This window comes from Thunnus maccoyii, chromosome 18 (assembly GCF_910596095.1).
Source record: "Thunnus maccoyii chromosome 18, fThuMac1.1, whole genome shotgun sequence".
NCBI lineage: Eukaryota > Metazoa > Chordata > Actinopteri > Scombriformes > Scombridae > Thunnus > Thunnus maccoyii.
The window spans coordinates 24,756,604-24,783,686 of record NC_056550.1 but is presented as its reverse complement, the minus strand read 5'-3'; the positions used below and the strand labels follow the sequence as shown (position 1 = coordinate 24,783,686).

The 27,083-nt window shown below is 37.2% G+C and overlaps 2 protein-coding genes and 1 pseudogene across 3 annotated transcripts in view; all 3 read right to left on the bottom strand.

Annotated features, from left to right (window-relative positions):
- Positions 1–23,866, bottom strand: part of LOC121884789 (apolipoprotein L4-like) — a 27,497-nt gene extending 3,631 nt beyond the window's left edge. Inside the window, exons 1-3 of one of the 2 annotated variants that reach the window (XM_042393786.1) lie at positions 23,361–23,866; positions 2,931–2,996; positions 97–693 (exon numbers count right to left, since the gene is read on the bottom strand). In XM_042393786.1, coding sequence (XP_042249720.1) covers positions 97–693; positions 2,931–2,944 — 611 coding nt within the window. In that variant the 5' untranslated portion in view covers positions 2,945–2,996; positions 23,361–23,866. Of the gene's footprint in view, positions 1–96; positions 694–2,930; positions 2,997–4,193; positions 4,278–23,360 lie in introns of those variants that run through there. The other variant, XM_042393787.1, reaches the window with a different exon arrangement.
- LOC121884790 lies at positions 7,383–12,997 on the bottom strand (annotated as a pseudogene).
- LOC121884788 lies at positions 15,445–27,083 on the bottom strand. The gene is made up of 5 exons (XM_042393785.1): positions 26,865–27,083; positions 22,100–22,165; positions 18,779–19,375; positions 18,547–18,666; positions 15,445–17,154 (listed from the first exon to the last, which is right to left on the bottom strand). The coding sequence occupies exons 2-5, from the start codon at positions 22,111–22,113 to the stop codon at positions 16,131–16,133; spliced, it is 1,755 nt and encodes a 584-aa protein (XP_042249719.1). The 5' UTR covers positions 22,114–22,165; positions 26,865–27,083; the 3' UTR covers positions 15,445–16,130.

Below are 27,083 nucleotides of genomic sequence, written 5' to 3'. Positions count from 1 at the left end.
TCCATTTACTCTCTACAATAGATATTGTTTCTTTTCCAAATCTGTATATTATTTTAAAGAACAGAATGTGCTGTTGAAAATGAACTGTCAGTTTACCTTTTCTCTAACTTGTCACAGATCTTCTGGGTGGTCTGGATGTATTTGTCCAACTGATATGCAAGCACTTCCACATTCTGAAGTTTGGGAAGGAAGAAGGCCTTTGCATCTCTTTTAAACTGGAGGAGGAGTGGGCAGACCAGCCGTGCAGCAATGATGCCAACCTGAACAGTGCCAGGACTGATCTCTTGGGGCAGATGCAACACCCGGTTCTCCTCATTAAACACATGCAGCGAGGTGACCGCCAGCCTCTCCACTGCATCCAGGAAGCAGTTGAGCTTTTCCAGGCCTCCCAGAGTGTCCTTCAGCACAGCAGCCAGCTCCCTCTCCAGCTCTTTACGTCTGCTGTCTGCAGTCATCTGGGTCGCCTTGCTCTTCATGTATTCCAGAAAAGCCTTGCCTCTCTTCTTTGACTGTTTAACTTGGCTGATGCTCAGGTCGATTTTGTCAGCTCTGTCTTTAATGTCCATAATCATGTTTAACTCTGTTTTCCTCCCAAGCATCCATTTAGGGATCTTCTCACAGAAGCCTCTCAGTGTGTCAATGCAGATAAGGGTATCTGTAGTGTACTGGCACAAGGCCTCCTGTAGTTCCTCTCTGTAAGACAAAACAACATCCAGTGTGTGAGATTTCAAAATAAATTCAAACAATCAACAGGACTGTTGGAGTAAACCAAAACCCTCCACATTTGCTCTGTGCCAGTACAGCAGAAAGATCTGGCAGAATCTACAGTTCTGCATTTGCTGACAAAATATATTCAGAACTGTTGAAAATTACCTGAAAATTTTTTTAAACCAAAGCCTTAACTATCACCTCACGACAGACATCTGAGTGCCTGGGTACACGGCTCAGCGGTACAGTCCAAAGACTCCAACAGAGTAAAAAACAATAAAACAAAATGTTCCTATGTCAAAATTGCTATAACTCTCAAGGGGTGTACCACAGGGATCTGCACTGGATCCTCTAATGTTTATGATTTACACTGATAACATAGGTTGTCAACTGCTGAGTCTCAGTGTCATGCTGATGTCATCATTATATGTTGTTCTAAAATGTACTGTACACATTTATGACACTCAGCTGCAGTTAGCATTTGTAAAGGTCAATTTATGGTCAGTCAGAACTGGTTCTTGTGACAAATATGTTTATAGCTGTTTCCAAACAGCTTCATTCAAAAGGTGGAGTAAAAAAGCAGACTGTCACTTGACTGTTCACATGAAAAGTGACAAAAGTAGTTGTTGTGAAAAAGGAGAAAAACAGAGAGAAATTCAAACCTTGACTCCTTTCTCACTTCCACAGCTGACATACAATGGTGTCAAGTGTATGAGAATGTCGGCTTATTTGTTTCGTAAAGTTACAGAAATTGCCGTGCACAAACCTCAATAAAATAATTCAGATTAAACAAAAGAATCATAATTAATAGACATTTTCAACCAGTGATGAAGGGTCACAAGTAGAGATTTCTTTGTTTTAAGGGTCACAAGCCAAAAGGTTGGCACCACTGATTTGCATAATAATAGGCCATTTTGACATGTCTGAGTAGAAAAAGCATATGTTTAAATAGTAAAATTAATGATGGCTAAATTTAATATAAATGCAGTGTCAAGATCCTGGTATTGTCACAGTCACGCCTTACTGGGGCATCAATGCTATCCTACTGTGACAAATCAAGATGTCAGCTGTGAAAAGGTCCTGTTCAGGGTGTAGAACTATTTTTGTTTGCTGTTGCATTTACACAAACAGACCAGCAGATGTCGCCAGAGCACACATGGTTTCACACTACTCACTGAAGCAAATGAGGTCAATGTTTCAGAAAACTTCATTTTTGCCATCATTTTACACATTCTTTGGGAATAATTATTTGCAGTATAACATATTTTAAACTGTGTGGTGAATTTATATTGATGATTAATACAACAATGTTTAAAATAATGTTTAAAAGACATTTATTTCTATATTTACTACTTATATGGGTCAGGCATGTCAGTGCGCACTGAGGGTTTAAAAAAATGGTTTGATATTGGATTTTTAACATTTAACATTTTGATAGAATATTTAACAAGCTATTATTATTTGATAACACTTTCTTTTACCGGTACTTTAATTTTATACTAATTTTTTGGAAATTTCCTGAGTAATTTGTAAGTATTTAACAGTACATTTTTAGGCCACTTTGCAGAAAACTGTCCTCAAATTGGCTACAAATTCTTAGAAAAAACTGAAGAAAGTTGGTTGAGATGAAAACTAACTCATTATATTTAGGTTCATATGTAGGATAGTTGTTTTTAGAAATTCTCAATACACTTAAAAATTATGACAGAACTGACAGAAATACATTTTAGTATATTCTTTCTTAAACATGCATTTCCCATATAGTACTACCAAATTATGACCTTTACTCAGTAGCTACTTTTAGGAAATCGTTGAAAAAATTCTCCTGGAAATTTGTAGGAAAGAAAGAGACGTGTAAAATAAAGTGCTACTGAAATTGATGATAAACTATCACTCATTATAGAGTTTTTAATAAACAAGCAAATGAACATATGAACCCAACTAACTATAAGCCAAATTGCACCACCAATTTTGCAAAAACGCCTTAAAATTAATTGTTACATACCTGCAAATTACATAGAATTTTTCTAGGAACATTTGGGAAAAATGTAAGGACCTGTAACATAAAGCATTACCAAATATTTTTTCTTGAGTTTTGGAGTTTAGGTCTGATAGATCTGTCTAATCAACATACATCCTTTCGTCTTTTTTACACTTTTGTTACTTAAGGCCTTTCCCTCATTTTTCTTGCAGCAGCAGCAGCTTAAAGATTCAAACTTTACCTTGGCGCAGCCATTTTTCTTCTCTCGGTGTGCTGTTTCCTTATTAGAGCCTTATCATCGTATTACCTGCATGGATAAAAAACAAAATTCAAGATTGGAAATGTGATCGTATACTGTGCTGAAGATCACAACCCATGTGTCAACTGAATCTGATGAAATAACTAAATGACCTGGTTAGCAATCATGCAAGGCAAAACTTTGACAGGTGACACTCAGGTGTGTTAGATTTCGTTTTCCTTTCTCCTCATAAAGTTAAACCACACCCGTTTCTGTATGTAACTCAGTCAGCGTTTATTTGGGAGGCAGAAACTGTGTATGGTAGCAATAAAAGTGTTTAAAGTCCAGGCAGCAGCACACCTTCACCTGACCAACTCTTTTTACCTGATGCTTCCTTCAAGTGCCTTTGGGAGAAACATAGATAACTTGATGATATAACTCAAAACAAATTGAAATCTCTTCATAAGTATTCTGTGTAAGTATTCTTTGTGATACGTTGTAGGCCTAAACTGACCCTGATGAAGGCCACGAGCCGAAACGCAACTGTTCTTTACAGCATTGGTTCTCAAAGTGAGGTTCAGGGACCATCCATAAGTAACACAATGACAGAATGTATGACTAGTTTGGTCATGTATTTCATACACTTTCTGTAATAAAACATCTAAAAGCAAAAATCTAATCAGATGGGGGTCTGTGGTCTAATTTGTGTCAGTTTAGGGGTCCTTGACATTAAAAAGTGTGAGAACCACTGCATTGTAGTACAAGTGTTGCTGGAGTCTTGACCCCTTCATACTTCTTTCCTTCTTCATGCTTTTACTCAAACATTTTCTGCATTGCTGTGCCAAACTTAAAGAGGTAAAAAATTAAAATTAAAAGAGGTAAAAAATAAGTGAAAAATGTTTTTAGGTGCCCTTTGATGTGTAAATAATAATAACAATTATTAATATTATTAATCTAAAAATGATTAATACAATAGAATATGTTACTAATATATTTGATAGTAATATAAAGTAATGATGTCCAAAACTTTTTTTTACTGCATGGTTCAGTAACAGTTCACATATTATAAGTCTTGTATAACACCACCATCTAGTGGTGAAAAGGCATCTTTACATCAAAACGTATCACCTTTTTTCCATTTTGAAAAATAGCAAAAAATATGAATTTATGATAATTACTAAAAAAGATTTTGAAATATGGATTAGATGATGCAATAGATTAAACACTGCTGTAAAACATGCTGGAGATAAGCTGGTAGAAACTTACATTAGATGACCTACAGTGGCCTTTATAAAAACATTGCAAATGTGCTGTGAACAGCGGTGTGTACGCAAGCTGTAGGAGGCAGGGCGGAATCAGTGTTGTTTCCATGGAAACGGGACACCCAGAACATCTGTATTTGTTCCCAGCTGATCTCAGTTCACTCCTCACACAACTACACGTGGATGACACCTCTGACACATTAAACAGATCTCAGATCTGACTCCAGAGACAACAGAAGACAAATTAAACTGAAAAACAGCAAATTTAATGTTTGAATGCAAAACACTGTCCAGAAAATATCTTCTAAATATATTCTGTATTTTCTCCAGTGCTGTAGGCCTACACATGAATAAACTGACATTATAAGATTTAGTTTAGTGGATTTATAAAAGTTCATCATTCAGACGCATTAAAATATTAAAATGTGTTAAATATTTCATACTTGTAAATATATAAACACATGAATTAATTGATATAATGTAAATTCTGAATAATGTTCGTAATAACCTCCACATCACTGTGGCCAGAAGGGAAAGGAAAACATTATTAATATGACCACTGACAATGTTTTGTTTTCACTGTGTTTCCATCCATGACACTTTGACTCAGTTGGTGATTCTTCGCTGCTGGTCTGTCTTGTTGTTTTCTTATTAACCCTTTGTTTTTCTGTGGCTACCAGTTCATGCTTAGTCTCTTTATCTTCTCCTTTTGTCTCAGTGTCTTCCTCTGTCCAACTATAATGACTAAGGAAACTTTCTGATCATGGTTTAATGTTTCATAAAATGATCACACAACCTCTGAGTAAAAGTGTTTCATGGGTTAAAGTAGCTTAGACTGAAAACATGATATCTGTTATGAGTCTTTGGAGCCGTTTTTAACCAAACTAACATGCCCAAACTCTTTGTGGTGAAAGAACATGTCACCCAGTGCAGCAGTGGGACTCATTGATGTGATTTTATATTTTTGGACAACAGCGGAGGCCTACAACACAGAGGGATACAGGCATTTGTTAATAATAAGAAAAATATAGAAAGTCTATATCAGCCTCTTCCTTTAATATTACACTCATTACTGTTTTCAAGTTGCAAAGATTTTACCTCATTATTCCACGATTATTGATAGGATATGACCCTGATATAATGTGTTTATTGTGAGTAGATTAGCCTAGGACTGGGCAATATATCAATATTATATCAATACTGTGATATGATACTAGATATTGTCGATTTTGGATATCATAATATCGTGATATTATATCATGATACAGTAAAGTGATGTTATTTTCTGAACTCACCAGACTGTTCTAGCTGTTCTATTATTAGCCTTTACTCACTTAGTCATTATATCCACATTAATGATGATTATTTATCAAAAACCTCATTGTGTAAATATTTTGTGAAAGCACCAATAGTATAGTATAGTAATATCTCTACAGTATTGTCCCAAAATCAATGAGTGGTGAGTCTATGTCCATTGTTTTTTTTCCAGGGCAGCTTCAGCTCGCTCCTGACACAGATAAGACCCACTGTGAGGTTAAAACCGTGGGAAGATGTTCTGGGGTTACAAGGGCTGAAAGAGGCTTATTTCAGTTAATCATGACCAGTGGTGAGCTTGTGTCTGTTGGGAAAAGGGAGGTTATGTTATGCTTATGGCTTCAGAGACCTAGGTGCTGGTTTATAGATTGTGTACACATGGCGAAATACTTTCTGAGTTTTCACTTATTAAGTTTCAAATTTCCACCACTGAAGTACGCATTCTATGTATTCTATTTTCACTTTATTTTATCTTTTTTATTATTATCAAGTGGGTTTTATTTTCCATCTTATGTATATTCCCATGTTTTTATGTTCATTTTGTCTTTTTTGATGTTAAGCACTTTGTGCACATAAATTATTTTGTTGTAAAGTACTTTGAGCTGCATTGTTATTATTATTATTATTGTTGTTGTTGTTGTTGTTGTTGTTGTTGTTGTTGTTGTTGTTGTTGTTGTTGTTGTTGCTGCTGCTGCTGTTGTTGTTGTTATTGTTATTATTATTATTTTGGTGTAACGTGGTCTGTAGCGCCTACCAGAGAGGAGAAGGTGGAACAGGTTATGTCCAGGATGTGAGGGGTCTGCAGTGATTAATGATTATGAGTGACGTATCTGTTAACACAAATGAGAAAAGTCTTCCCACCTCCTGCGTAGGTCCTGCAACTGGCCACATAAAATGAGCATCAGTATTGAGATACAGATCTGTGGTGTAAACTCATTATGTGCCTTTCTGTGTCAATTTTTCAAGTCCCCGTGTGAATACTGGTCACTAAAACAAGTTGCTATTTGTTCAACAGATAGCAAAGTCTGCATGCCAGAGTAAAAATGTTCTCTGAAATTGCATGGCTCTATGCATATTCTGAAAACTTAAAGTTGTTCTCTTCAGCAAACTGTCTTTCTGGTCAGTCTGCAAAGATTTGTTTCCATGGTTGATACAAATCTTATAACTTCAAATTAAAAATTGAATTCACTAATAAAAAATGTAAATACAGGATTGGTACCTTGAGCATGATTTGTGACATCAAAACCAGTTAGCAGCCAATCACGGTCCAGTATGCAACTTACACAAGTGTGATGTGGAAACTTGAAGCCTCCAGAGCACAAACACTGAGAATGGACTTTACAGTGAAGTATGAGACATCTTGTGTCCAGCAGTTGAAGTCAAGTCAAAGAAGAGTATTTCAAAATTTCCTCTTTAAAATTAGTGTCCACTCAATTTTCTAGAATACAAATAAAACTTACCAAACTAAACTAAACTAAACAAGACTAAAGGTTTAAGACAAAGAGAAGAAAGAAAGTCAATCTGTGTCTTACATTTACATGTATTTATTGAATACAGAACTTTTCTCAAGTCAGAATAACAAGACAGTAAAAGTAGCGAAACCAGTGATATAGTTTCATTGTAAAATCAAAGCATTACAAAAATAAGACACTGCAAAGACAAAAGCAGGTATCTCCATGGACACCACATCTTTGGAAAACTGCTTCCGTTTTATGAAACAATAGATTAGATCCAACTTTGTCATTGTTCAGAGTATGGATACAAAGCCAATGAAATGCAGTTAGCATCCGACCAGAAGTGCAAAAATACAGATACAGTATTATTTACAGATGAGTGCAGGAAAGTAAGTGCTACAGCATAAGTGATGCTATATCTTCAGAGATAGTTGAGTAAATAAACACATAACCACATAATCATAAAAACTGGTGAGACACTGAGCCTTACAATGTGCACGCACCACAATATCCCACATTGTATAAAGAAAAACAACAAACATCAAAACACTTATTTTTGATCAGTGATTTCCTGCTATTAGAAAGACTGAATTTTCATACATGGCTCATTCACATTAATCAGAGTTGTCAAAGAAGCACATTGTGAGACTACTGCTGGTTCTACTGTATTACACAAGACTGTTTTTCTTTCACTTTTTCATCCACTTCATCACATGGAAATTCCATTTCTGTTTTTCATATTTCTTGATCTCCATCTTCAGCTTAAATGGCTTGTCCAGGATAGCTCGTCTTCTCTCTGATTTCATCAGACCCTTACGCAGCGAACCGCAGATCTTCTGCCATGAGTCCATTTCTGAACTACAAAGTGCAGCTCTGGCTCTGATGAACTGTGAGAATTCGGTCTTGCTGCCTTTGGCCAGACTGATGCTGTCTTTAATGATGGTGTAGATGTCTTTGACAATGGAAAAAGCATTGAGTGCAATGGAACCAGCTCTGTAACCTAACATTTTACCTTCCTGGGCCACCACCTCACTAGCCTTTGCAATCAGGTCTTCACTTTCCGTCTTCATAGCAGAGGCAGCATCAGCAAATGACTGAGTACCTTTTCCAGCACTACACTGGTGACTGGACATCTCCTCCAGACAACACTGGAGACTCTGCATTTCCTTCATTAAGCTCTGTAAGGCTTCTCTGGCTTTCTTTTCATATGTGCGGTTGACTCCAAACTTTGTGGCTCTGGTGACAGCACTGTTAACTCCTCTGGTAACTCCCAGCCCCATCCCAGTCATTATCAGAGGGATGGACACTCCAGCTGTTACAGGCATTAATGCCAAACCAGCAAAGGAAAAAATGCCTCCAATCAGCCCCACTGAGCTTCCTGTCACACTGGAGATCTTTGCCCCCTTATTCATCCTGTCTAGCTGAACAGCACTCTCTTCCAGGTCATTTAGAAACTGCAGCATCCTGGTCTGTCGTTTATCAAACTTTTTGATGAAGCGACGACATGATTCCTCCTTGAACAAGAACACCATCCGGAAGTCTTGGTCCATCCTGATGAAGAGAAAAGATAAAAGAAGAAAAGAAGAGAGAAAAAAAAGAGTAGACATTGTTAAGTATAACATGATATTTAAAAATACAGTATGAAAAACACTTGGGATTTGGTACATGTTTTCCACATTTATTTAACATACACTATAGGAGGCTATAGCAGCAATAAATCACCTCAGCAAAGATGAGCACAAAATAGCTACAAGTCATAAAATCTGCAGAGAACAAAATTCAGAATCTGGGCTCCATGACCTGACTAACTTAGAAATCCTTTTTATTGTCAAAGAAAGCCTTCCTGTCTCTTTTCCACCTCAACCAAAACTGTCTCCAGAAACTTACATGTCCAGTTTTATACCACCAGTTGGATATACCTGCCATATTTTAGTTACTAATCATAGGGTATGTGGGTCAATCCCTGGCTCCTCCTCACCATGTGTCAAAGTGTCCTCAAGCAACACACTAAACCTCGAGGCTGAGGGGTAAGGGCGACCGTGTGTTTGCCATAGCCATCTCAAAACTTTGGAACACTTTACCTTTTGCAATTAATTGTTCCCCTTCTGTAGACACTTTTAAGGCTAACCTTAAGACACATGTTTTCTTGGGCCTTTGAGTGTCTTTAAAGCTTTATGTTTTACTATTACTTATTTATTTGTGTATGTGTATGGGATAGTATTGTTATGTCATATTGCTGTAACCTTGTTATGTTGTTTAATTTACTTTTGTTATTTTATTGTACAGCACTTTGGTCAACTCTGGTCGTTTTTAAATGCGCTTTATAAATAAACTTGATTTGATTTAATTTTAATCTTTGACACAGTGAGAAGTAGTTGTCTGTAAAGTCTATTGAAAACTACACTACAGTACACTGACATAATACTGATTAGATGTACTTGAACCTTTCAGTATTGCGTTCTAAAGACAACTTTTTTTGACTATTTTTAGATCACTCAAACCTCTACAGGATATTTGTGCTTTTGGATGCCCAATAATTTTGTAAACATCTCATCTATACAACATGTCTTTAAATAGCTGAAACACCAAATAAAGCTCAAACTGTCTCTACTATTGAAAGTGTCAACTACATTTCAGAAATACACAACTTTGTACAACTGCAATGCGGTAATATTTTAGCACCACCAAACCTCTTATTATCACTTCATGCTTACCTGATTTCATTAAGCTGATTGATGTGACAAAGCTTCTCTTGTATGTCACCTTCAGACAAATCCACATCAAGATCTACCACAGTTTCCATATTCATCCTCTGGAAAAACTCACTGAAAGAGATGTGAATTATATGACTATACCATTTATTTATTAAACTATGTTGTTTTATTTATTACTTGTTCCTAAGTTCTCCATTAATCATTTTTTGGCTTGGATTGTAGCATTTCATGAACAAGGTTTATGAAAAATTTTACCTTTCCTTTAACTTGTCACAGATCTTCTGGGTGGTCTGGATGTATCTGTTCAACTGATATTCCAGCATTTTCACATTCTGAAGTTTGGGAAGGAAGAAGGCCTTTGCATCTCTTTTAAAGTTGAGGAGGAGTGGGCAGACCAGCCGAGCAGCATTGATGACATCCTGAACACTGCCAAGTCTGATCTCTTGGGGCAGATGTAACACCCAGTTCTCCTCATTAAACACATGCAGCGAGGTGACCGCCAGCCTCTCCACTGCATCCAGGAAGCAGTCAAGCTTCTTGAGACCTCCCAGAGTGTCTTCCAACACAGCAGCTCCTGCTCCAGTTTTTCACGCTTTTTACTGTCACCTCTGTCTTTGATATCTATCACCTTCTTCAACTCTGTCTTCCTTTCATTTATCCATTCAGGAAGCTTCTCACTGAATTCAATTAGCTTGTTAATATAACTGAAGGTATCTTTGGTGTACCGGCACAAGGCCTTCTGCAGGTTCCCTCTGTAAGACAAAACAACATGTGTGTAAACTAATGATAGTTTGGAGAAAGACCTGGCAGAACCTCCTTTTTCAATAATAAAAGATATGCTTTATTATATCATGGTCTGGGTCAATACTCTTTTCTGATTGACCGGCAGGTGTGCGTTAAATCCGTTTAATGCAAACGTAGCTCGGCTCAAGTTTAATCACCATTCTAAATTCATCCGCTACCCAACCTGTATCTATAGCAATATTAAAGAGCAAAGCTGTCAAAGCTTACTCATTAGAAAGTTTTGAAGAATAGGATGGAGCAGAAGAAAACGAAATGGAGAAGAAAAGAAAGAAACCAAGCGAAAAGCGGAAGCGACTACATTAGCCTACCCATGATCCTCAACAACCGTTGCTATGGTGAAGATAGTCATTACATATCATTACCAGAAATACATTAGTTAAATAGAGCTCATCATAAATAGTGACATTCTCAATAATGACAATATTTACATCACATAACAATCAACTTACATGTGTTATGTATGTGTGCATGTGTGTATTTTCTCTAATTCATGGCAATGATGTATTTATGTGCATAATATTTATAGGTGTGTGTCTGTGTACATACATGCATAGTCTGTATCAGTATGCATGTATCTTTATCTGTATGTATCTGTTCCTCTATCTGTGTGTACATGTCCATGTGCATGTGTGCATGCACAAGTGCATGATCATTGATCAATGATCACAGATTTGGTTTTGCTTCAGCCAGTGTTTCACCTTTTCATTAAACATTTTCAGATCACTTTGTATTTTTATTTCTGTTGGTAAGGCATTCCAAAGATGTATCCCTTTTACTGAAAAAGATGACTGACTGAAAGTGGTTTTGCACTATGCCACCCTCCAGTTGCCATTTGCTGATCCCCTTTTGGCAATTCTATTGGTGTTTAAATTTGTTACATATGGACAAAGTACAGCTGGGGTGAGGTTGTTCAAAAATTGTTCTAAAATAGGTCAAATTTGTCTTTACAGTCTTGCATAGCTTTTTAACATGTTTTTCAAGTTTGTGTTGGGAATCCAAAATGACACCTAAAAATTTAAAATCACTGACTTCTTTTATTTCCTCTTGATCTATTGTGATTGTAAATTTATCTTTTTCTTTCCTTCTCACGGAGAAACACATTGACACAGTCTTTTTAAGATTCAGCATTAGATGATTGTTTTTGAGCCATTGGGATACACCCTCCATTTCATTTGTTAATATCTCTGTTGCAACAGAAGTTTTAGCTGATACATAAATTATTGTATCATCAGCGTACATTTGACAACCAGCTCTTTTACAGCATGTTGGTAAGTCATTTATGTATATTGTCGGATCAGATCATCAAGGGACTGATAGCTTTGCATTGATTTTAACACGTTGCTCTCTACAGTCAAGATATGATGCAAACCAGCCAATTGCTTGCTCAGAAAAATTAAAGGTTAAAGTTTGTTCAGAAGTATGTCATGGTTCACAGTGTCAAAAGCCTTTTTGAGGTCTAAAAACACAGATCCCACTACATTACCCTTGTCTAGTGAGCTCTTGATGTTTTCAGTGTGGAACCAGCTCTGCAATAATTTTTTCCAAGACTTGAGAAAACAGGTTTAATCGAAATTGGTCGATAATTTCCCACTTAGTCTGGTGCTCCAGCCTCAAAAATTGGTGTTCTGATGGAGAGGTTTATCAGATGCGTTATAGGTTTGATCAGGGTGGAGCTGTGTGTTTTGATAAGAACAGTATCCAACCCAAACAGATCCTTTGACTTTGAGTTACTTAGTTTACTGATGATTTTACCCACTTTCTCTTGGTCAACCTCCTTAATGTAGAAAGATTGTGATGAATCTGTCAAAATAACCTGTGGTAATTTTGCTGGTTCAAAATTTTCAGCAAACTCCTCCACTGACTGAATGAAGTAATGATTAAATTCATTTGCAATTTCTGTACTGTCAGTGATAATCACTCCGTTTACTTCCAGCTCCATTATTGATTTTTGTTGTCTGGGCTTAAGTTTAGTAAGACTGTTTAGGTGTTTCCTGAGAGAAGTGTTTTTTCCTTCAGATTCCACAATCAATTGTGCAAGTTATCTGATATTTATATGCAATAAAAGCAACAAAAAAAAAAAAAAAATGTCAAATGTTTCTGATTGACAGAATTGTTTTTTTACAGTATACAATACACAAGTGATTTTTTAATTCAATCAGATCAATTAAAAACAACACACATATGAATGCCCTATATGTATGCATCCATAAATTATATAAAGTAAATGATTAAAATGTAACCCCAAGGCCTGTGAAGACAAATACATTCACCTTATTGTAGTGGATGTGTTTTGTTGATATCTTTTTGTTGTTGTTTTTGTTGCATTTATAACCACCACCAACACACGCACACACCCCAAGTATAATATAATATACAGTTTTGGTGTTTACAATATAAAATATGTCAAATATATTAATTACATGTTGATTTGGATATAAAGTGCATATTGAAATTACTACACAGAGGCAGCAGTAGCTCTGATTTAAAACTTACCTTTCTGCAGACATTTGTCGCCTCTGAGTGTCTTCGTCTCTTACTAATATGTGTCTATTGAGATACAATTGTTGAGCAGTTTTTTAAGACAAAGCCATTCCAACAAACAATACCCCACCCATATACTTCCTTCCTCTGTGAAAGTTACTCAGACTGTGACATTAAGGTTTAGATTTATTATTGAAACCAACAGACTTACAGTGATGCCTTCTACCATATTTCCTTCAGTTTCCATCCAAAAACATAAAAATGTGTTAAATATTTCATACTTGTAAAAATGTAAATAAATGAATGAATTCATAAATTGTAAATTCTAAATAACATTTGTAAAACCCACATGACTGTGAACTTTCTGTTCATGGTTACATGATTACACAGTATCTGAGTAAAAGTGTTTCATGGGTAAAAAAAAAAAAAAGTAGCTTAGACTGAAAACATGATCACTGTTATTTTAGTTTTTGGAGCCGTTTCTAACCCAAACTAACATGACCAAACTCTGCGTGGTGAAAGAACATGTCACCAAGTGCAGCGGTGTAGCTCTTTTACAAGTTTTTATATTTTTGGACAACAGCAGAGGTTTACAGCACAGAGGAATACAGAATACATTTGTTGACAATAAGAAAAATATAGAAAAACACTTATCCTTATCTTATCCTTTAATATAACAATCATTACTGTTTTCAAAATGGAGAGATTTTACCTTGTTATCCCACTATTATTGATAGGATATGACCCTTATATAATGTGTTTATTGTGAGCAGATTAGCCTATTGTTGTCCCCGTATTACTGTGTTATTACTGAGATGATTATGTATTTTTTCTTATTTACTGCATTTACATTTACATCATGTCAGCTCAGCAGATCTCTTTTGATCCTGCTTAAAAACGAGTTGCAAGCTTGACATGGTAGCTGTCTGAAATTGGGACGCTGCTACACCACATGTATGACGTTTTGTTGCTTTTTGCTTGATTAGTTTAAATTATCACTGCAAAAAAAGATTAACAGACCTTTTCCCTCTTTTCTTCTATTTGAGGAGGTTTAGGCCACCTTGACTACCATGTGAAATTGTATTTCAGATTTACAGGAAATCAGCATCAGACCTCTGCAGCTGTAACCACAACTGTGAAGGAAGTTGTATACGTGCCGAGTGACAGGATATAACTTTGTGTAGGTTGTCACAAAAGGTACCAAGTACAGTATGTTTATGTATAAAAGAAATTTGACTCCAGATTCCAGTGGCTCTCAATGTACAACAATGTTCAGGAGATACACATGGATATACAGTCAAAACAAGGACAACAAGCTGAACAGAGATATGTAAACATAAATGTATGACTATTATTTACAAGCCAGTAGGTGAAAAAAATAGATATATACATATAGAAACAACAAATGGACAACAACATACATGTCTATATACAGGTTAACAGTTTCTGTAGATTGTCAATAAGTAGTGTAAAGGTGTGTAAGACTGCTGAAATAAACATTGAATGAAAAATAATTTACTTTTTATACGTATAGTAAGTAGTTATGTCCAGTATATGCAGGTGTACACGTCTGTGAACAGTGTATACAGCCTGCTTAAATATATATTTGACAGTGATGGATGACTGATTTAACTGTTCATCAGGGTGACGGCGAGAAGGAAGAAACTGTGTCTGGTGGTTTTGTTGATACGTGTTCTGTAGCGCCTACCAGAGGGGAGAAGGTGGAACAGGTTATGTCCAGGGTGTGAGGGGTCTGCAGTGATTAATGATTATGAGTGACGTGTCTGTTAACACAAATGAGAAAAGTCTTCCCACCTCCTGCGTAGGTCCTGCAACTGGCCACATAAAATGAGCATCAGTATTGAGACACAGATCTGTGGTGTAGACTCATTATGTGCCTTTCTGTGTCAATTTGTCAAGTCCCCATGTGAATACTGCTCACTAAAACAAGTTGCTGTTTGTTCAACAGATAGCAAAGTCTGCATGTCAGAGTAAAAATGTTCTCTGAAATTGCATGGCTCTATGCATATTCTGAAAACTCCACTTGTTTTGTAACCTAAACTTGTTCTCTTCAGCAAACTGTCTTTCCAGTCAATCTGCAAAGATTCGTTTCCATTGATGATACAAATTATAACTTCAAATTAAAAATTGAATTCACTAATACAAAATGTAAATACAGAATTGGTACCTTGGTACGAGCATGATTTGTGACATCAAAACCAGTTAGCAGCCAATCATGGTCCAGTATGCAACTTACACAGGTGTGATGTGGAAACTTGAAGCATCCAGAGCACAAACACTGAGAATGGACTTTACAGTGAAGTAGGAGACATCTTGTGTCCAGCAGTTGAAGTCAAGTCAAAGTAGAGTATTTTAGTAATAAAACTTACCAAACTAAACTAAACTAAACAAGACTAAAAGTTTAAGACAAAGAGAAAAAAGAAAGTCAATCTGTGTCTTACATTTACATATGTTTATTGATCTCAAGTCAGAATAACAAGATGGTAAAAATAGTGAAAACAGTGATAATAGTTTCATTATAAAATCAAAGCATTACAAAAATAAGATACTGCAAAGACAAAAGCAGGTATCTCCATGGACACCACATCTTTGGAAAACTGCTTCCGTTTTATGAAACAATAGATTAGATCCAACTTTGTCATTGTTCAGAGTACGGATACAAAGCCAATGAAATGCAGTTAGCATCCAACCAGAAGTGCAAAAATACAGTATTATTTACAGATGAGTGCAGGAAAGTAAGTGCTACAGCATAAGTGATGCTATATCTTCAGAGATAGTTAAGTAAATATCACAAAAAAAACAACAAACATCAAACACATTTATTTTGGCTACTTGGTGTCTAATAAATGGAGCAGAAAAGGCACCTAGCATTACTCTAATACAATCTAATTTAAGTATTGTGCTCTGTTATTAAAACATACACTGAAGCATTGGACATGGTAGAAAATGGCAACTCTTGTGTTAAAAGTAGTTTTCTTATTTTTCACATACTATTCTATGTCAGATGTATCACTGAATGGCAGATGTAATGCATTATGTGTTTAAACAAGCTTCAAAGTTGGCAAAAGGTATATAAATCCAGTCAAAAATCATACACTCAATACATCAGTTTATTAAATGATGTTCAACACTGATCAATGATTTCCAGCTGTTCTACTGTATTACACAAGACTGTTTTTCTTTCACTTTTTCATCCACTTCGTCAGATGGAAATTCCATTTCTGTTTCTTTATCTTTCTTGATCTCCATCTCCGGCTCAAATGGCGTCTCCAGGATAACTTGTTTTTTCTCTGATGTCAGCAGACCCTGACACAGCGAATCGCGGGTTTTCTTCCATGAGTCCATCTCTGAGCTCCAAAGTGCAGCTCTGGCTCTGATGAACTGTGAGACTTCCGTCTCGTTGCCTTTGGCCAGACTGATGCTGTCTTTACAGATGAAGAAGATGTCCATGCCAACGAAAAGAGCATTGAGTGCAATGAGACCAGCCCTGGCTGACTTGGAGAGAGCAAGGGGCCCTTTGACTGCTGCCTGACCAATATCTGGGATATCTGACGCCAGTCTGGGTACATTACTTAATGCTTTACCTTCCTGGGCCACCACCTTACCAGCACCTACAATCAGCTCCTCACTTTTCAACATCTTAACAGCAGAGGCAGCATCAGCAAGTGAATCTATGCTTTTTCCAACAAGACCAACTTTACAAAGCACCTTGCTTACTCCCACAGCCACATCTATCTGACTTGCTTCCCTGTTAGTGACCTCGTCCAGACAATCCTGGAGACTCTGCACATCCTCCATGAAGCTCTGGAAGGCTTCACTGGCTTTCTTTTGATATGTGCGGTTGACTCCAATCTCCGTGGCTGTGGTGACAGCGCTGTTAACTCCACTGGTAATTCCCAGCCCCACCCCAGTCATTGTCAGAGCAAGAGACACTCCAGCTGTTACAGGAATTAATGCCAAACCAATGATGGAAAGAACACCACCAACCGCGCCAACCGAGCTTCCTGCCACACTGGAGATCTTTGCCCCTTTATTCATCCTGTCTAGCTGAACAGCAATCTCCTCCAGGTCATTTAGAAACTGCAGCATCCTGGGCTGTCGTTCATCAAACTCACTGATGAAGTGACCACATGATTCCTCCTCGAACAAGAACACCATCCGGAAGTGCTGGTCCATCCTGATTAAGAGAAAAGAAAAAATTAAGAAAAAGAATATGTAAGAAGATTACACGTCTCAAAAGTCTGAATGAAAATTAGCTTTCAAAGGACAGGTTCACAATTTTTTACGTCCCTTAAAATAACAGTCAGGTGCCCAAATGAATATTGAAATAGGTTTCTCTGGCCATAATCATTTCTCCTGACCATACTGGCCATTAGAAGATCCCTTCATAATGCACTTACAATGTAAGTGAAAATCCACAAGCCTTCTTCTATGCAAAAACAAAAGTTTATCTCAGTGGGAATTTGATGCTAAAAAGACTGTAAATGTAGATATCCACTTGATAAGACTAACTCAGACTGCTGAAGTCTCATATAAGCTTCAGATCAACTTTTAAATGCATTTTTGAACAAAGTGACTGTGTGGACACACTGTGGATTTAGACATAATCACCGAAGTCATTAGACGACACTGTCTGGGGACCATGAATGTTTCACAGCAAAGTTTATGGCAATCCATCCAATAGTTGTTGACATATTTCAATCTGAAACCAAAGTGGTACATTGACAGTCTGACAGACTGACATTAATATCCACTGCGCTGTTGCCACAAGCATATCTAATAAAATCAAGACAGAGATTGATTTACAGCATTGCTTGGACTGTGACCTTTCTGCAGAGTAGGATGCCATCAAGCAAGCAAACACATACTTTTGCACTGTACACCTATTTTTGCAGTATTTATCAAACAGTCTTTTGAGGATCATTCATGCTGATTAAATTTACATTACTGTAACTACAGACACTGTACACAACCGTGCTAACATAATATTTGGGGACAAAACAAACTACAACTACATCGGCTTGAGGCTGAAGCCAATGTGGAAGCACATGCAGTGCAACGCCAGTGATGGCCATTAAATGCTGGCTCCAATTGACTCCCATTCAAAAAGTGTCAACTTCTCTGTAGAAATACAGAGTCAATCATTGTTTTCATCAAAGTCATTATAATTGCTTGATTCAGACCTTTTTATAAATGTGCTGGCAGTCATTTTGTAAATTATTGCTCCGTTAACAAGATTTGAAGACATATAGGAGCCTAGCTTTGGTGTCTGCTGTGTGGGCGTTGTTTGACAGATGATGACATTTGGCTCACCTGCTGCTCTCCCCGGCTCCAGGATTCACACTCAGTCTGACTATTGTCGCAATATTTCGCTAAGTTTGATGTTACTTGATTATGATACCTGCCCTGTTGGCTACTTTAACTAAATTGTGCTAACGTTACCAAAGTGTGCACCATTCGGTGTTGCGACAGGGCTTCAAACTGGCTCCAATGCAAACCAATAGGTGACATCACACCTCGCTACGCCCATCTTTCTATACTGTGGGTCAAACACAGGAGCATTGCTTACCTGATTTCCTCAAGCTGATTAATGTGACAAAGCATCCTTCGTATGTCATCTTCAGACATATTCACATCGAGGTCTACCACAGTATTCATAGCCATCTTCAGGGAAAACTCACTGAAACAGCTGTGAACGACACAGTTCCACTTACTTTCTACAATAGATATTGTTTCTTTTCCAAATCTGTATATTATTTTAAAGAAAAGAATGTGCTGTTGAAAATGAAGTGTCAGTTTACCTTTTCTCTAATGTGTCACAGATCTTCTGGGTGGTCTGGATGTATCTGTCCAACTGATATGCAAGCACTTCCACATTCTGAAGTTTGGGAAGGAAGAAGGCCTTTGCATCTCTTTTAAACTGGAGGAGGAGTGGGCAGACCCGCCGTGCAGCAATGATGCCAACCTGAACAGTGTCAGGGCTGATCTCTTGGGGCAGATGCGACACCCGGTTGTCCTCATTAAACACATGCAGCGAGGTGATCGCCAGCCTCTCCACTGCATCCAGGAAGCAGTCGAGCTTCTCCAGGCCTCCCAGAGTGTCCTTCAGCACAGCAGCCAGCTCCTGCTCCAGCTCTTCACGCCTGCTGTCTGCAGTCACGTGGGTCACCTTGCTCTTCATATATTCCAGAAAAGCATTGCCTCTGTTCTCTGACTGGGTAACATGGCTGATGCTCAGGTCAATTTTGTCAGCTCTGTCTTTAATGTCCACAATCATGTTTAACTCTGTTTCCCTCCCAAGCATCCATTTAGAGATCTTCTCACAGAATCCTCTCACTGTGTCAATGCAGATAAGGGTATCTGTAGTGTACTGGCACAAGGCCTCCTGTAGTTCCTCTCTGTAAAACAAAACAACATCCAGTATGTGAGATTTCAAAATAAATTCAAACAATCAACAGGACTGTTAATGTGGAGTAAACCAAACAGCTCCACATTTGCTCTGTGCCAGTACAGGAGAAAGATCTGGCAGAATCTACCGTTCTGCATTTGCTGACAAAAAATATTCAGCACTGAAAATTGCCTGACAGTTTTTTTTTAATCCAAAGTCTTAACTGTTGGTTCTCACTACCTGGGCACACAGCCCCGAAGTAGTCCTAACACTCCAACGGAGTAAAAAACAATAAAACAATAAAATGTTTCTATGTCAAAATTGCTATAATTCCCCAGGGGTGTACCACAGGGATCTGCACTGGATCCTCTAATGTTTATGATTAACACTAATACACATTAGTTGTCAACTTTGAGTCTCAGTTTTATGCTGATGTCATCATTATATATTGTTCTAAAATGTACTGTACATGTTTATGACACTCAGCTGCAGTTAGTAAAGGTCTATTTATGGTCGATCAAAACTGGTTCTTACGACAAATGTGTTGTAGCAACAAGCAGACCGTCACGGAGAGGGAAGTGGGATGGGGGCAACACAATATTAAAATACAGGGATAACAGCGCACATTTTCAGACAGTCTCTTTTGTAAGACATTCATAGTGTTGCACTCGACTGTTCGCATGAAGAGTGACAGAAATAGTTGTGTCATGAATGAAAAAGGAGAGCTAGAGAGATTAATAGTAAGTAAAGTAAGTAAAATTTAGTTATATAGAGCTTTTTATAGACGTTAGTCACAAAATGATTTACATTAGCATGATGCAACAAAGAAAGAAATAACAGATGAGGTGACCTCCCAAGTCACTTGATTAAAAAGTGCGAAATAGACAAACACAGTACAATAAAAAACACAGTCTGCAGTATAAAATACACAATAAAAACATAAAAACGCCAACTTGTTTCTTACAGGTTACCCAATTTTGGATTGTCTGCAGACGATCAAGGGCAGAGATACTAAGAGAGGAGAATAGTATGTCACAGTAGTCAATGCAAGAAGAGATAAAGGCATGTATAAGCATTTCTAGTTCAACAGATCTCAATTTACTGATATTTCTTAAGTGGAAAAAACAAGATCTGGTCAGCTGCTTTATATGGGTGTCGAACAACGAGGATTGATCAAATATTTCCCCTAAATTGCGCAGGTTGGAGTGGGCAGCGGAGGAAAGAGGCTCAATACTTTTCATAATCACAGGGGCAACCTTTTCTGGGGCAAAAACCAGAACCTCTGTCTTGTCAGCACTGAGCTGTTGAAAATATTCTGCCCTCCAGTCTTTTCCACCTTCCAACAAGCATGTCTGAGGGAGTATAAGGCAACCTTTACTCTCAGCTGAGCTTTTAATGTTCTTAAATGACAGAAATAATCAATTCAGTTCTGAGCCAGAATTTTTGTTAGCTGATAATAATGCCCATAGCAGGAAAAGCTCACACTTATCACAAATACACATATAGACACATATACTTTATTTATACACACATTGATTAAAATATAACCACAAAGCCCACCTATATATAAAGGCTTATATGTTCTACCCCTCCAAGGTCGCAAGATTAACCTGAAGGCTTGTGAAATGATTAACAGGATGGAAAAGCAGCAAATATTTCCAGTACACAAAATTACATTCATTTGTTATGTTCCTTTAATCTTTTCTTTTTTACTTGCTTGTGAAATAATGTATTATTTTACCTCTTCAGGCCCCAATATAACCAGTGGCGATGGGTCACAAGTAGAGATTGCTTTGTTTTAAGGGTCACAAGCCAAAAAGGTTGAGAACAACTTTTCTACATAATAATAGGCCTTTTTCATGGAGGATATTTTGACATGTAAATGACATGTAAATAATAAAATGAATGATGACTAAATTCAATGTAACTGCAGTGTCAAGATCCTGGTATTGTCACAGTCACAGTTTACTGGGGCTTCAGTAACATCTGTAACACCTGTGCTTTTCCTACCGTGACAAATCAAAATGTCTGCTGTGAAAAAGGCCTACAAAGGGTGTATCACTGTTTTTTGTTTGCTGTTGCATTCACACAAATACACCAGCAGATGCGTCCTGGACCACATTGTAGGACCGCCTACTCAACCAACGTCCTCTATTTTCCGTCAGACTAGGCAGGGAATTGCATTGCTGCCTCCGGGTCCAAAGCTGTTCAACTTGTTTGATAACAGGATGAACAAATAATTAATTTGTTTTTCATGTGAATTAAAAAAAACGTAATCCACCTCCCGTTTTTTCCTGTTCCCTTAACCCTTAACCGGTTCTCTCTCTCTCTCTCTCTCTCTCTCTCTCTCTCTCTCTCTCTCTCTCTCTCTCTCTCTCTCTCTCTCTCTCTCTCTCTCTCTCTCTCTCTCTCTCTCTCTCTCTCTCTCTCTCTCTCTCTCTCTCTCTCTCTCTCTCTCTCTCTCTCTCTCTCTCTCTCTCTCTCTCTCTCTCTCTCTCTCTCTCTCTCTTTTTTTGCAAATTAACATATGAACCAAACTATAAACCAAATTTGAACCAAACTGCATCACCAATTTTGTAAAATGTCCTAAAAATAACCGTTACATACCTGCAAATTACATAGAAATTTTCCAGGAAAACATACTTCCACCTTTTTGACACTTTGTTGTTACAGTATTAAAAGCCTTTCCCTCATTTTCTGTGCAGTAGCAGCAACTTAGAGATTCGAACTTTACCTTGGCGCAGCCATTTTTCTTGTCTCGGTGTGCTGTGTCCTTGTTAGAGCCTCACCATCGTATTACCTGCATGGATAAAAAATAAATAAATAAGGATTGTGATCGTTTACTGTGCTGGAGATCACAACGCATGAGTTGAGTCCACTGAATCTGTTGAAATGATTAAATCACTTGGTTAGTAATCATGCAAGGCAAAATTTCCATGGGTGTGACTCAACTGTTACTTTCGTTTTCCTTACTTCACATCAACAAGTTAAAACACGCCCGTTTCTGCACGTAACTCATTCAGGACTTATCAGTCAGCTGAGTTTATTTAGGAAGCTGAAACTGTGTGTGATATCGATTAAAGTTTAAAGTCCAGGCAGCAGCACACTTTCACCTGACAAATGCTTACCTGATGCTGCCTTCAAGTGCTGTCGGGAAAACACAAATTACTTAATGATATAACCCAAAGCAATAATAAATATAACTGAAATCTCCCCATAAGTATCCTGTGTAGGTGTTCTTTGTGGTGTGTTGTACGCCTAAACTGACACTGCTGAAGGCAATGATCCAAAACGCGCTTGTTCTTTATAGCAGTGGTTCTCAAAGTGGGGTCTGGGGACCTCCAGGGATCCTTGAGAGGGTTTCAGGGGTTCCCCAGCAAAAAGGGGAATAATTTCTTTTCACTGTAATTCCATCCATAAGTAACACAACGACTGTTTTGGTCATGGGTTTCATACGCTTTCTTTAATAAAACATCTAAAAGTAAAAATCTAATCAGATGGGGGTCTGTGGTCTAATTTGTGTCAGTTTAGGGGTCCTTGATGTGAAAAAGTTTGGAGTCTTGACCCCTTCATATTTCTTTCCTTTTTCATGCATCTTTCTTAGTAGGTAAAGTTGTGCCAGAAATCCCTACTCTGCTTTTACTTATACATTTTCTGCATTGCTGTGCCAAACTTTAACCTTAAAAAAGGTCGAAATAATGTGTAAAATAATAATAATAATAATTAAAAATAAAAAATCTAAAAGCTTATAATACAATAGTATATGTTCAGAACTGTTCAGCAACAGATCACATATCATAAATCTTGTACAACAGCACCATCTAGTGGTGGAAAGGCATCTTTACATCAAAACTTATCTCCTTTTTCCTTTTTGCAAAAAAGAAAAAATATGAATTTATGATAATTACTAAAAGAGATTCTGAAATATGTTCAGATGATATAATAGATTACTCACTGATGTGAACCCTGCTGGAGATAAGCTGGTAGAAACTTACATTAGATGACCTACAGTAGCCTTTATAAAAGCACTGCAAATGTGCTGTGAACAGCGGTGTGTGTACACACAGGCTGTAGGAGGCAGGGCAGAATCAGTGGTTTCCATGGAAACGAGACATCCAGAACATCTGTATTTGTTCCCAGCTGATCTCAGTTCACTCCTCACACAACTACACGTGGATGACACCTCTGACACATTAAACACATCTCAAATCTGACTCCAGAGACAACAGAAGACAAAATAATTGTGAACTGAAAAACAGAAAATTTAAGGTTTTGAATGCAAAACACTGTCCAGAAAATATCTTCTAATTATATTCTGGGTTTTCTCCAGTGCTGTAGGCCTACACATGAATAAACTCACATTATGGGATTTAGTTTAATGGATTTATAAAGCTTCATCATACAGACACATTGAGACATAAACGGAGTGAAAGACATTTTTAATGCTGACAGTCTTACTGTAAGTAAAGTAGAGACATAAAGATAGTGGTCATTTAGTTTTTCATGCTCTCTGCATTTATTTATCTCATTTATTTTAGAAGAGGAATAAATTAAAAAACATTGAACATTTTATGAATCTGAATATAAGGAAAACAATACATCTGTATTCAAGAGGATTTTCTTTTTAAACTGTAATATAATTTATTGGGAATGGGTAACGTTTTAAATCTTTATTTCTCAAACACATCTGTAGTAAAAACATGGAACTACTGTATTAACATTTTGTAAAATTAGCTCATTTGAGCAGTCTTGTCTTGCAAGAAGCAAGATTGTTGAAATAAAAAGGAGAATTCTTTTGGCTATTAGTTTGTAAATGTTAGCGGCCTCGTTATGGTCAATTGGGACATCCTTCTCAATGGACAACAGCAGAAGATCGGAGAGCTTTTCTTCTCCACATCTGTTTCTAAGCTTTTATTCACATCCTTATATACATTATTCTAACAGTAATATATATAGACAGTAGCTCATTGGGCAATATTGCATGATATTTATCTAAAAACTGGAACATTTAGTGGGAGGACACCCAGATGAAAAAAAACTGGTTTGACAAGTCTCAGACAGAAGGTGTGGAAAGCTTTGGGAAAAACAGGCTGTAATAGTTCATTGGGCCATATTGCATGATATCGCCCCCTGAGCTAATATAATGATTTTATCGAAAAGCTGGAGATTGTGCATCTAGTGGGAAGAGGCCAAGATTAAAACAAGTGTCTCAGATTAAATAAGCTATTGAAAAAAATGCTGTAACACCTTATTAGTCCATATTTCATGATTTTAATCTAAAAAAATAGGGAATATGCGTGCAGTAGGTGGACTCAGAGATGAACAATAAAGCTGGTTTGAAATATAAATGTACCTAACTTCAGCCTGTTATTTTCCTTGTATCAGTTTTATCTTGTGGGGATTGATGATCTCACTCAACAGTTATTGAGGATTAACATGGTCGAATGTCTTAATATCCAACATCAAAACCGCTATATGATGTTTCCTGTGCAACCAGTGGTGTGTAGAGTACTGAAATGTTTTTACACGAGTAAAAGTACAATTACTCCCTTAAAAAAATATTCAAATCAAAGTAAAAAATTACCATTTCACAAACCTAGTATAAAAGTATAGTAAAGTATAAAAGTATTTGGTCAATAAACTACTCCAAGTACAAGTTACCTCGTGTTTAATATTGTTTAGTGTGTCTTTTTATGCAAGTACAAGCCACATCTCAAGTCTTTGATGAAGAGTGTGAGTCAAGTCTCTTTTTGGAATAATAAGTGTTAATCCACTGTGCAACATGGTTATTTCTAGGGAATGCACTTTGCTTTACATGTTACTTATCTGTAATTTAGCTATTACTTTTGTTTTTATTTATTTTACTTCATTTTTTAAAAATCTATATGAAGGTATCGCTTTAAAATAGCATACATGCTAGCTGTCTAGCCTGCTATTGTTGCCTGTATGTGTTGTTGTATATGGACATGTAGCCAACTAAACCACTTGCTTTGATATGAAGGGCGCTGCTTATGATTTGCCTCCTCCAATAGCACAGGAACTCAATACAATATGATTATTCCTAAAGCATAATCTTTACAGTGTAAAGACTCATTGTGGTCATAACATGGGAGCGGCGCATTGTTGAGGCGCGTGCGTCACGCGGAAACCCCAACAGGACTGTTTCATCCGCCCATATTTGCTCTCTGCCTGTTTGTGTTTCCTGAATAGATAACAACTGGAAGCCTGCTGAGTGAAAGCCAAACTGAGTTTCACCGGTCACATTCTTTTTAATGAATTCACCATCATTCATCTCTATAAAACAAATAACAACTAATGCGAATTAGAGAAAAGAAATAGATTAACGAGAGGATTCTGTTAATACATCAGAATCATACAGTGATCGTCTGATTTAGATGTTTATACAGTGTGAAGCCTACATCTGTTCTGCATAGACTTTTTTTTTTTAATACGCCCTTCAAAGAAAGTGAAAGTATTTCTACCGACTTGTGAAAAGGGTTGCAGGGTGCACAGTGGCACAATGTGTAGTTACTGGATTTGAATAACTGTTACATTCGTAAAACAACCAAACTTTAAATTGAAAAGTTATTTGCCTGATTTTCTCATTTTTTTGCATTTGTCCAGCTCATTAATATCTGGCACAAAGCAAAGGAGACAAGTTAAAGCTCTGCTGCGTAACCGAGCGCACACAGCTTGGATGACAACTCATTTCAGTTAATGTAATAAAATGCATAATAGATTCATAGTAGATACAACTACAGACTAGTTGTAACGAAGATATGAATGGCAAATGGAGTGAAGTTAAAAGTAGATTACTGGCCTAAAATATACTCAAGTAGAAAGTAAAAGTGCCGTTTTAAAAGAGAACGTGAAAAGTTATTAAAAAGGTCCTTAAAAAGGTTCCTAAAAAAACACTTTTTTTAATCATTTGCGTTACTTGTAACGAGTTCCTACCCAGCCCAGTGTGCAACATATTAAAACCAGTACAGGCCTACTGGTGCGGTTAAAGACGGCGCTCTTTGTGGCAAAGATTGAAATAAAACACTATTTATGTTTTTTGGTGAAGTAAACAAACAAACAAACAAACAAACAAACAAGGAAGGAAAGAAAAGAAAGCAGGGAATTAAGGAAAGAGAGGGCGCAGATTGAGTTGATCATTCTCTAGTTTTCCTGTGAGAAACAGAAATAAAACAAAAAAGATAACATGAAAAAGTTATAAAATGCAAAGCGAAAGATGACAAATCAGAAGTGTGACTCACTTTCTCCCTCACACACACACACACACACACACACACACACACACACACACACACACACACACACACAAAGCAGCATGTGATTGTTTGTGTCCTGCTGCCACATCCGCTGCTCAGTGTCCGTACACCACCTGTAACTGTAAACAAACCAACACACTGACACTGACTGACACTGACATCACACACTCGGCTGATAACCACGTGACAGTGTGGACAGATGTAAATATCTGGGAGTTTACAAACCTGCGTTGTTTTTAGTTCAATTGTTTCAGACTCTGATTCGTTTCCCCCGTTGCAAAGCTTCATCAGAGCAGGTCTGGACACACCGGTGAGGTCCAAACAAGACAACCGTACTGAGACACCGATGATGTGGTCTGGGTCCGATCGGTCCGGTCACGTCAACGATGTTCCACTAACAGTTTCTATTCTGCAACTTTGGGTTTTATAAATTCTTCATCGTCG

Coding starts and splice junctions, on each gene's coding strand:
- LOC121884788 (XM_042393785.1), bottom strand. Junction 18,667..18,778: donor TGTGACACATTAGAGAAAAG/GTAAACTGACAC, acceptor TGTCGTTCACAG/CTGTTTCAGTGAGTTTTCCC. Junction 17,155..18,546: donor AATCAGCTTGAGGAAATCAG/GTAAGCAATGCT, acceptor TCTCTTAATCAG/GATGGACCAGCACTTCCGGA.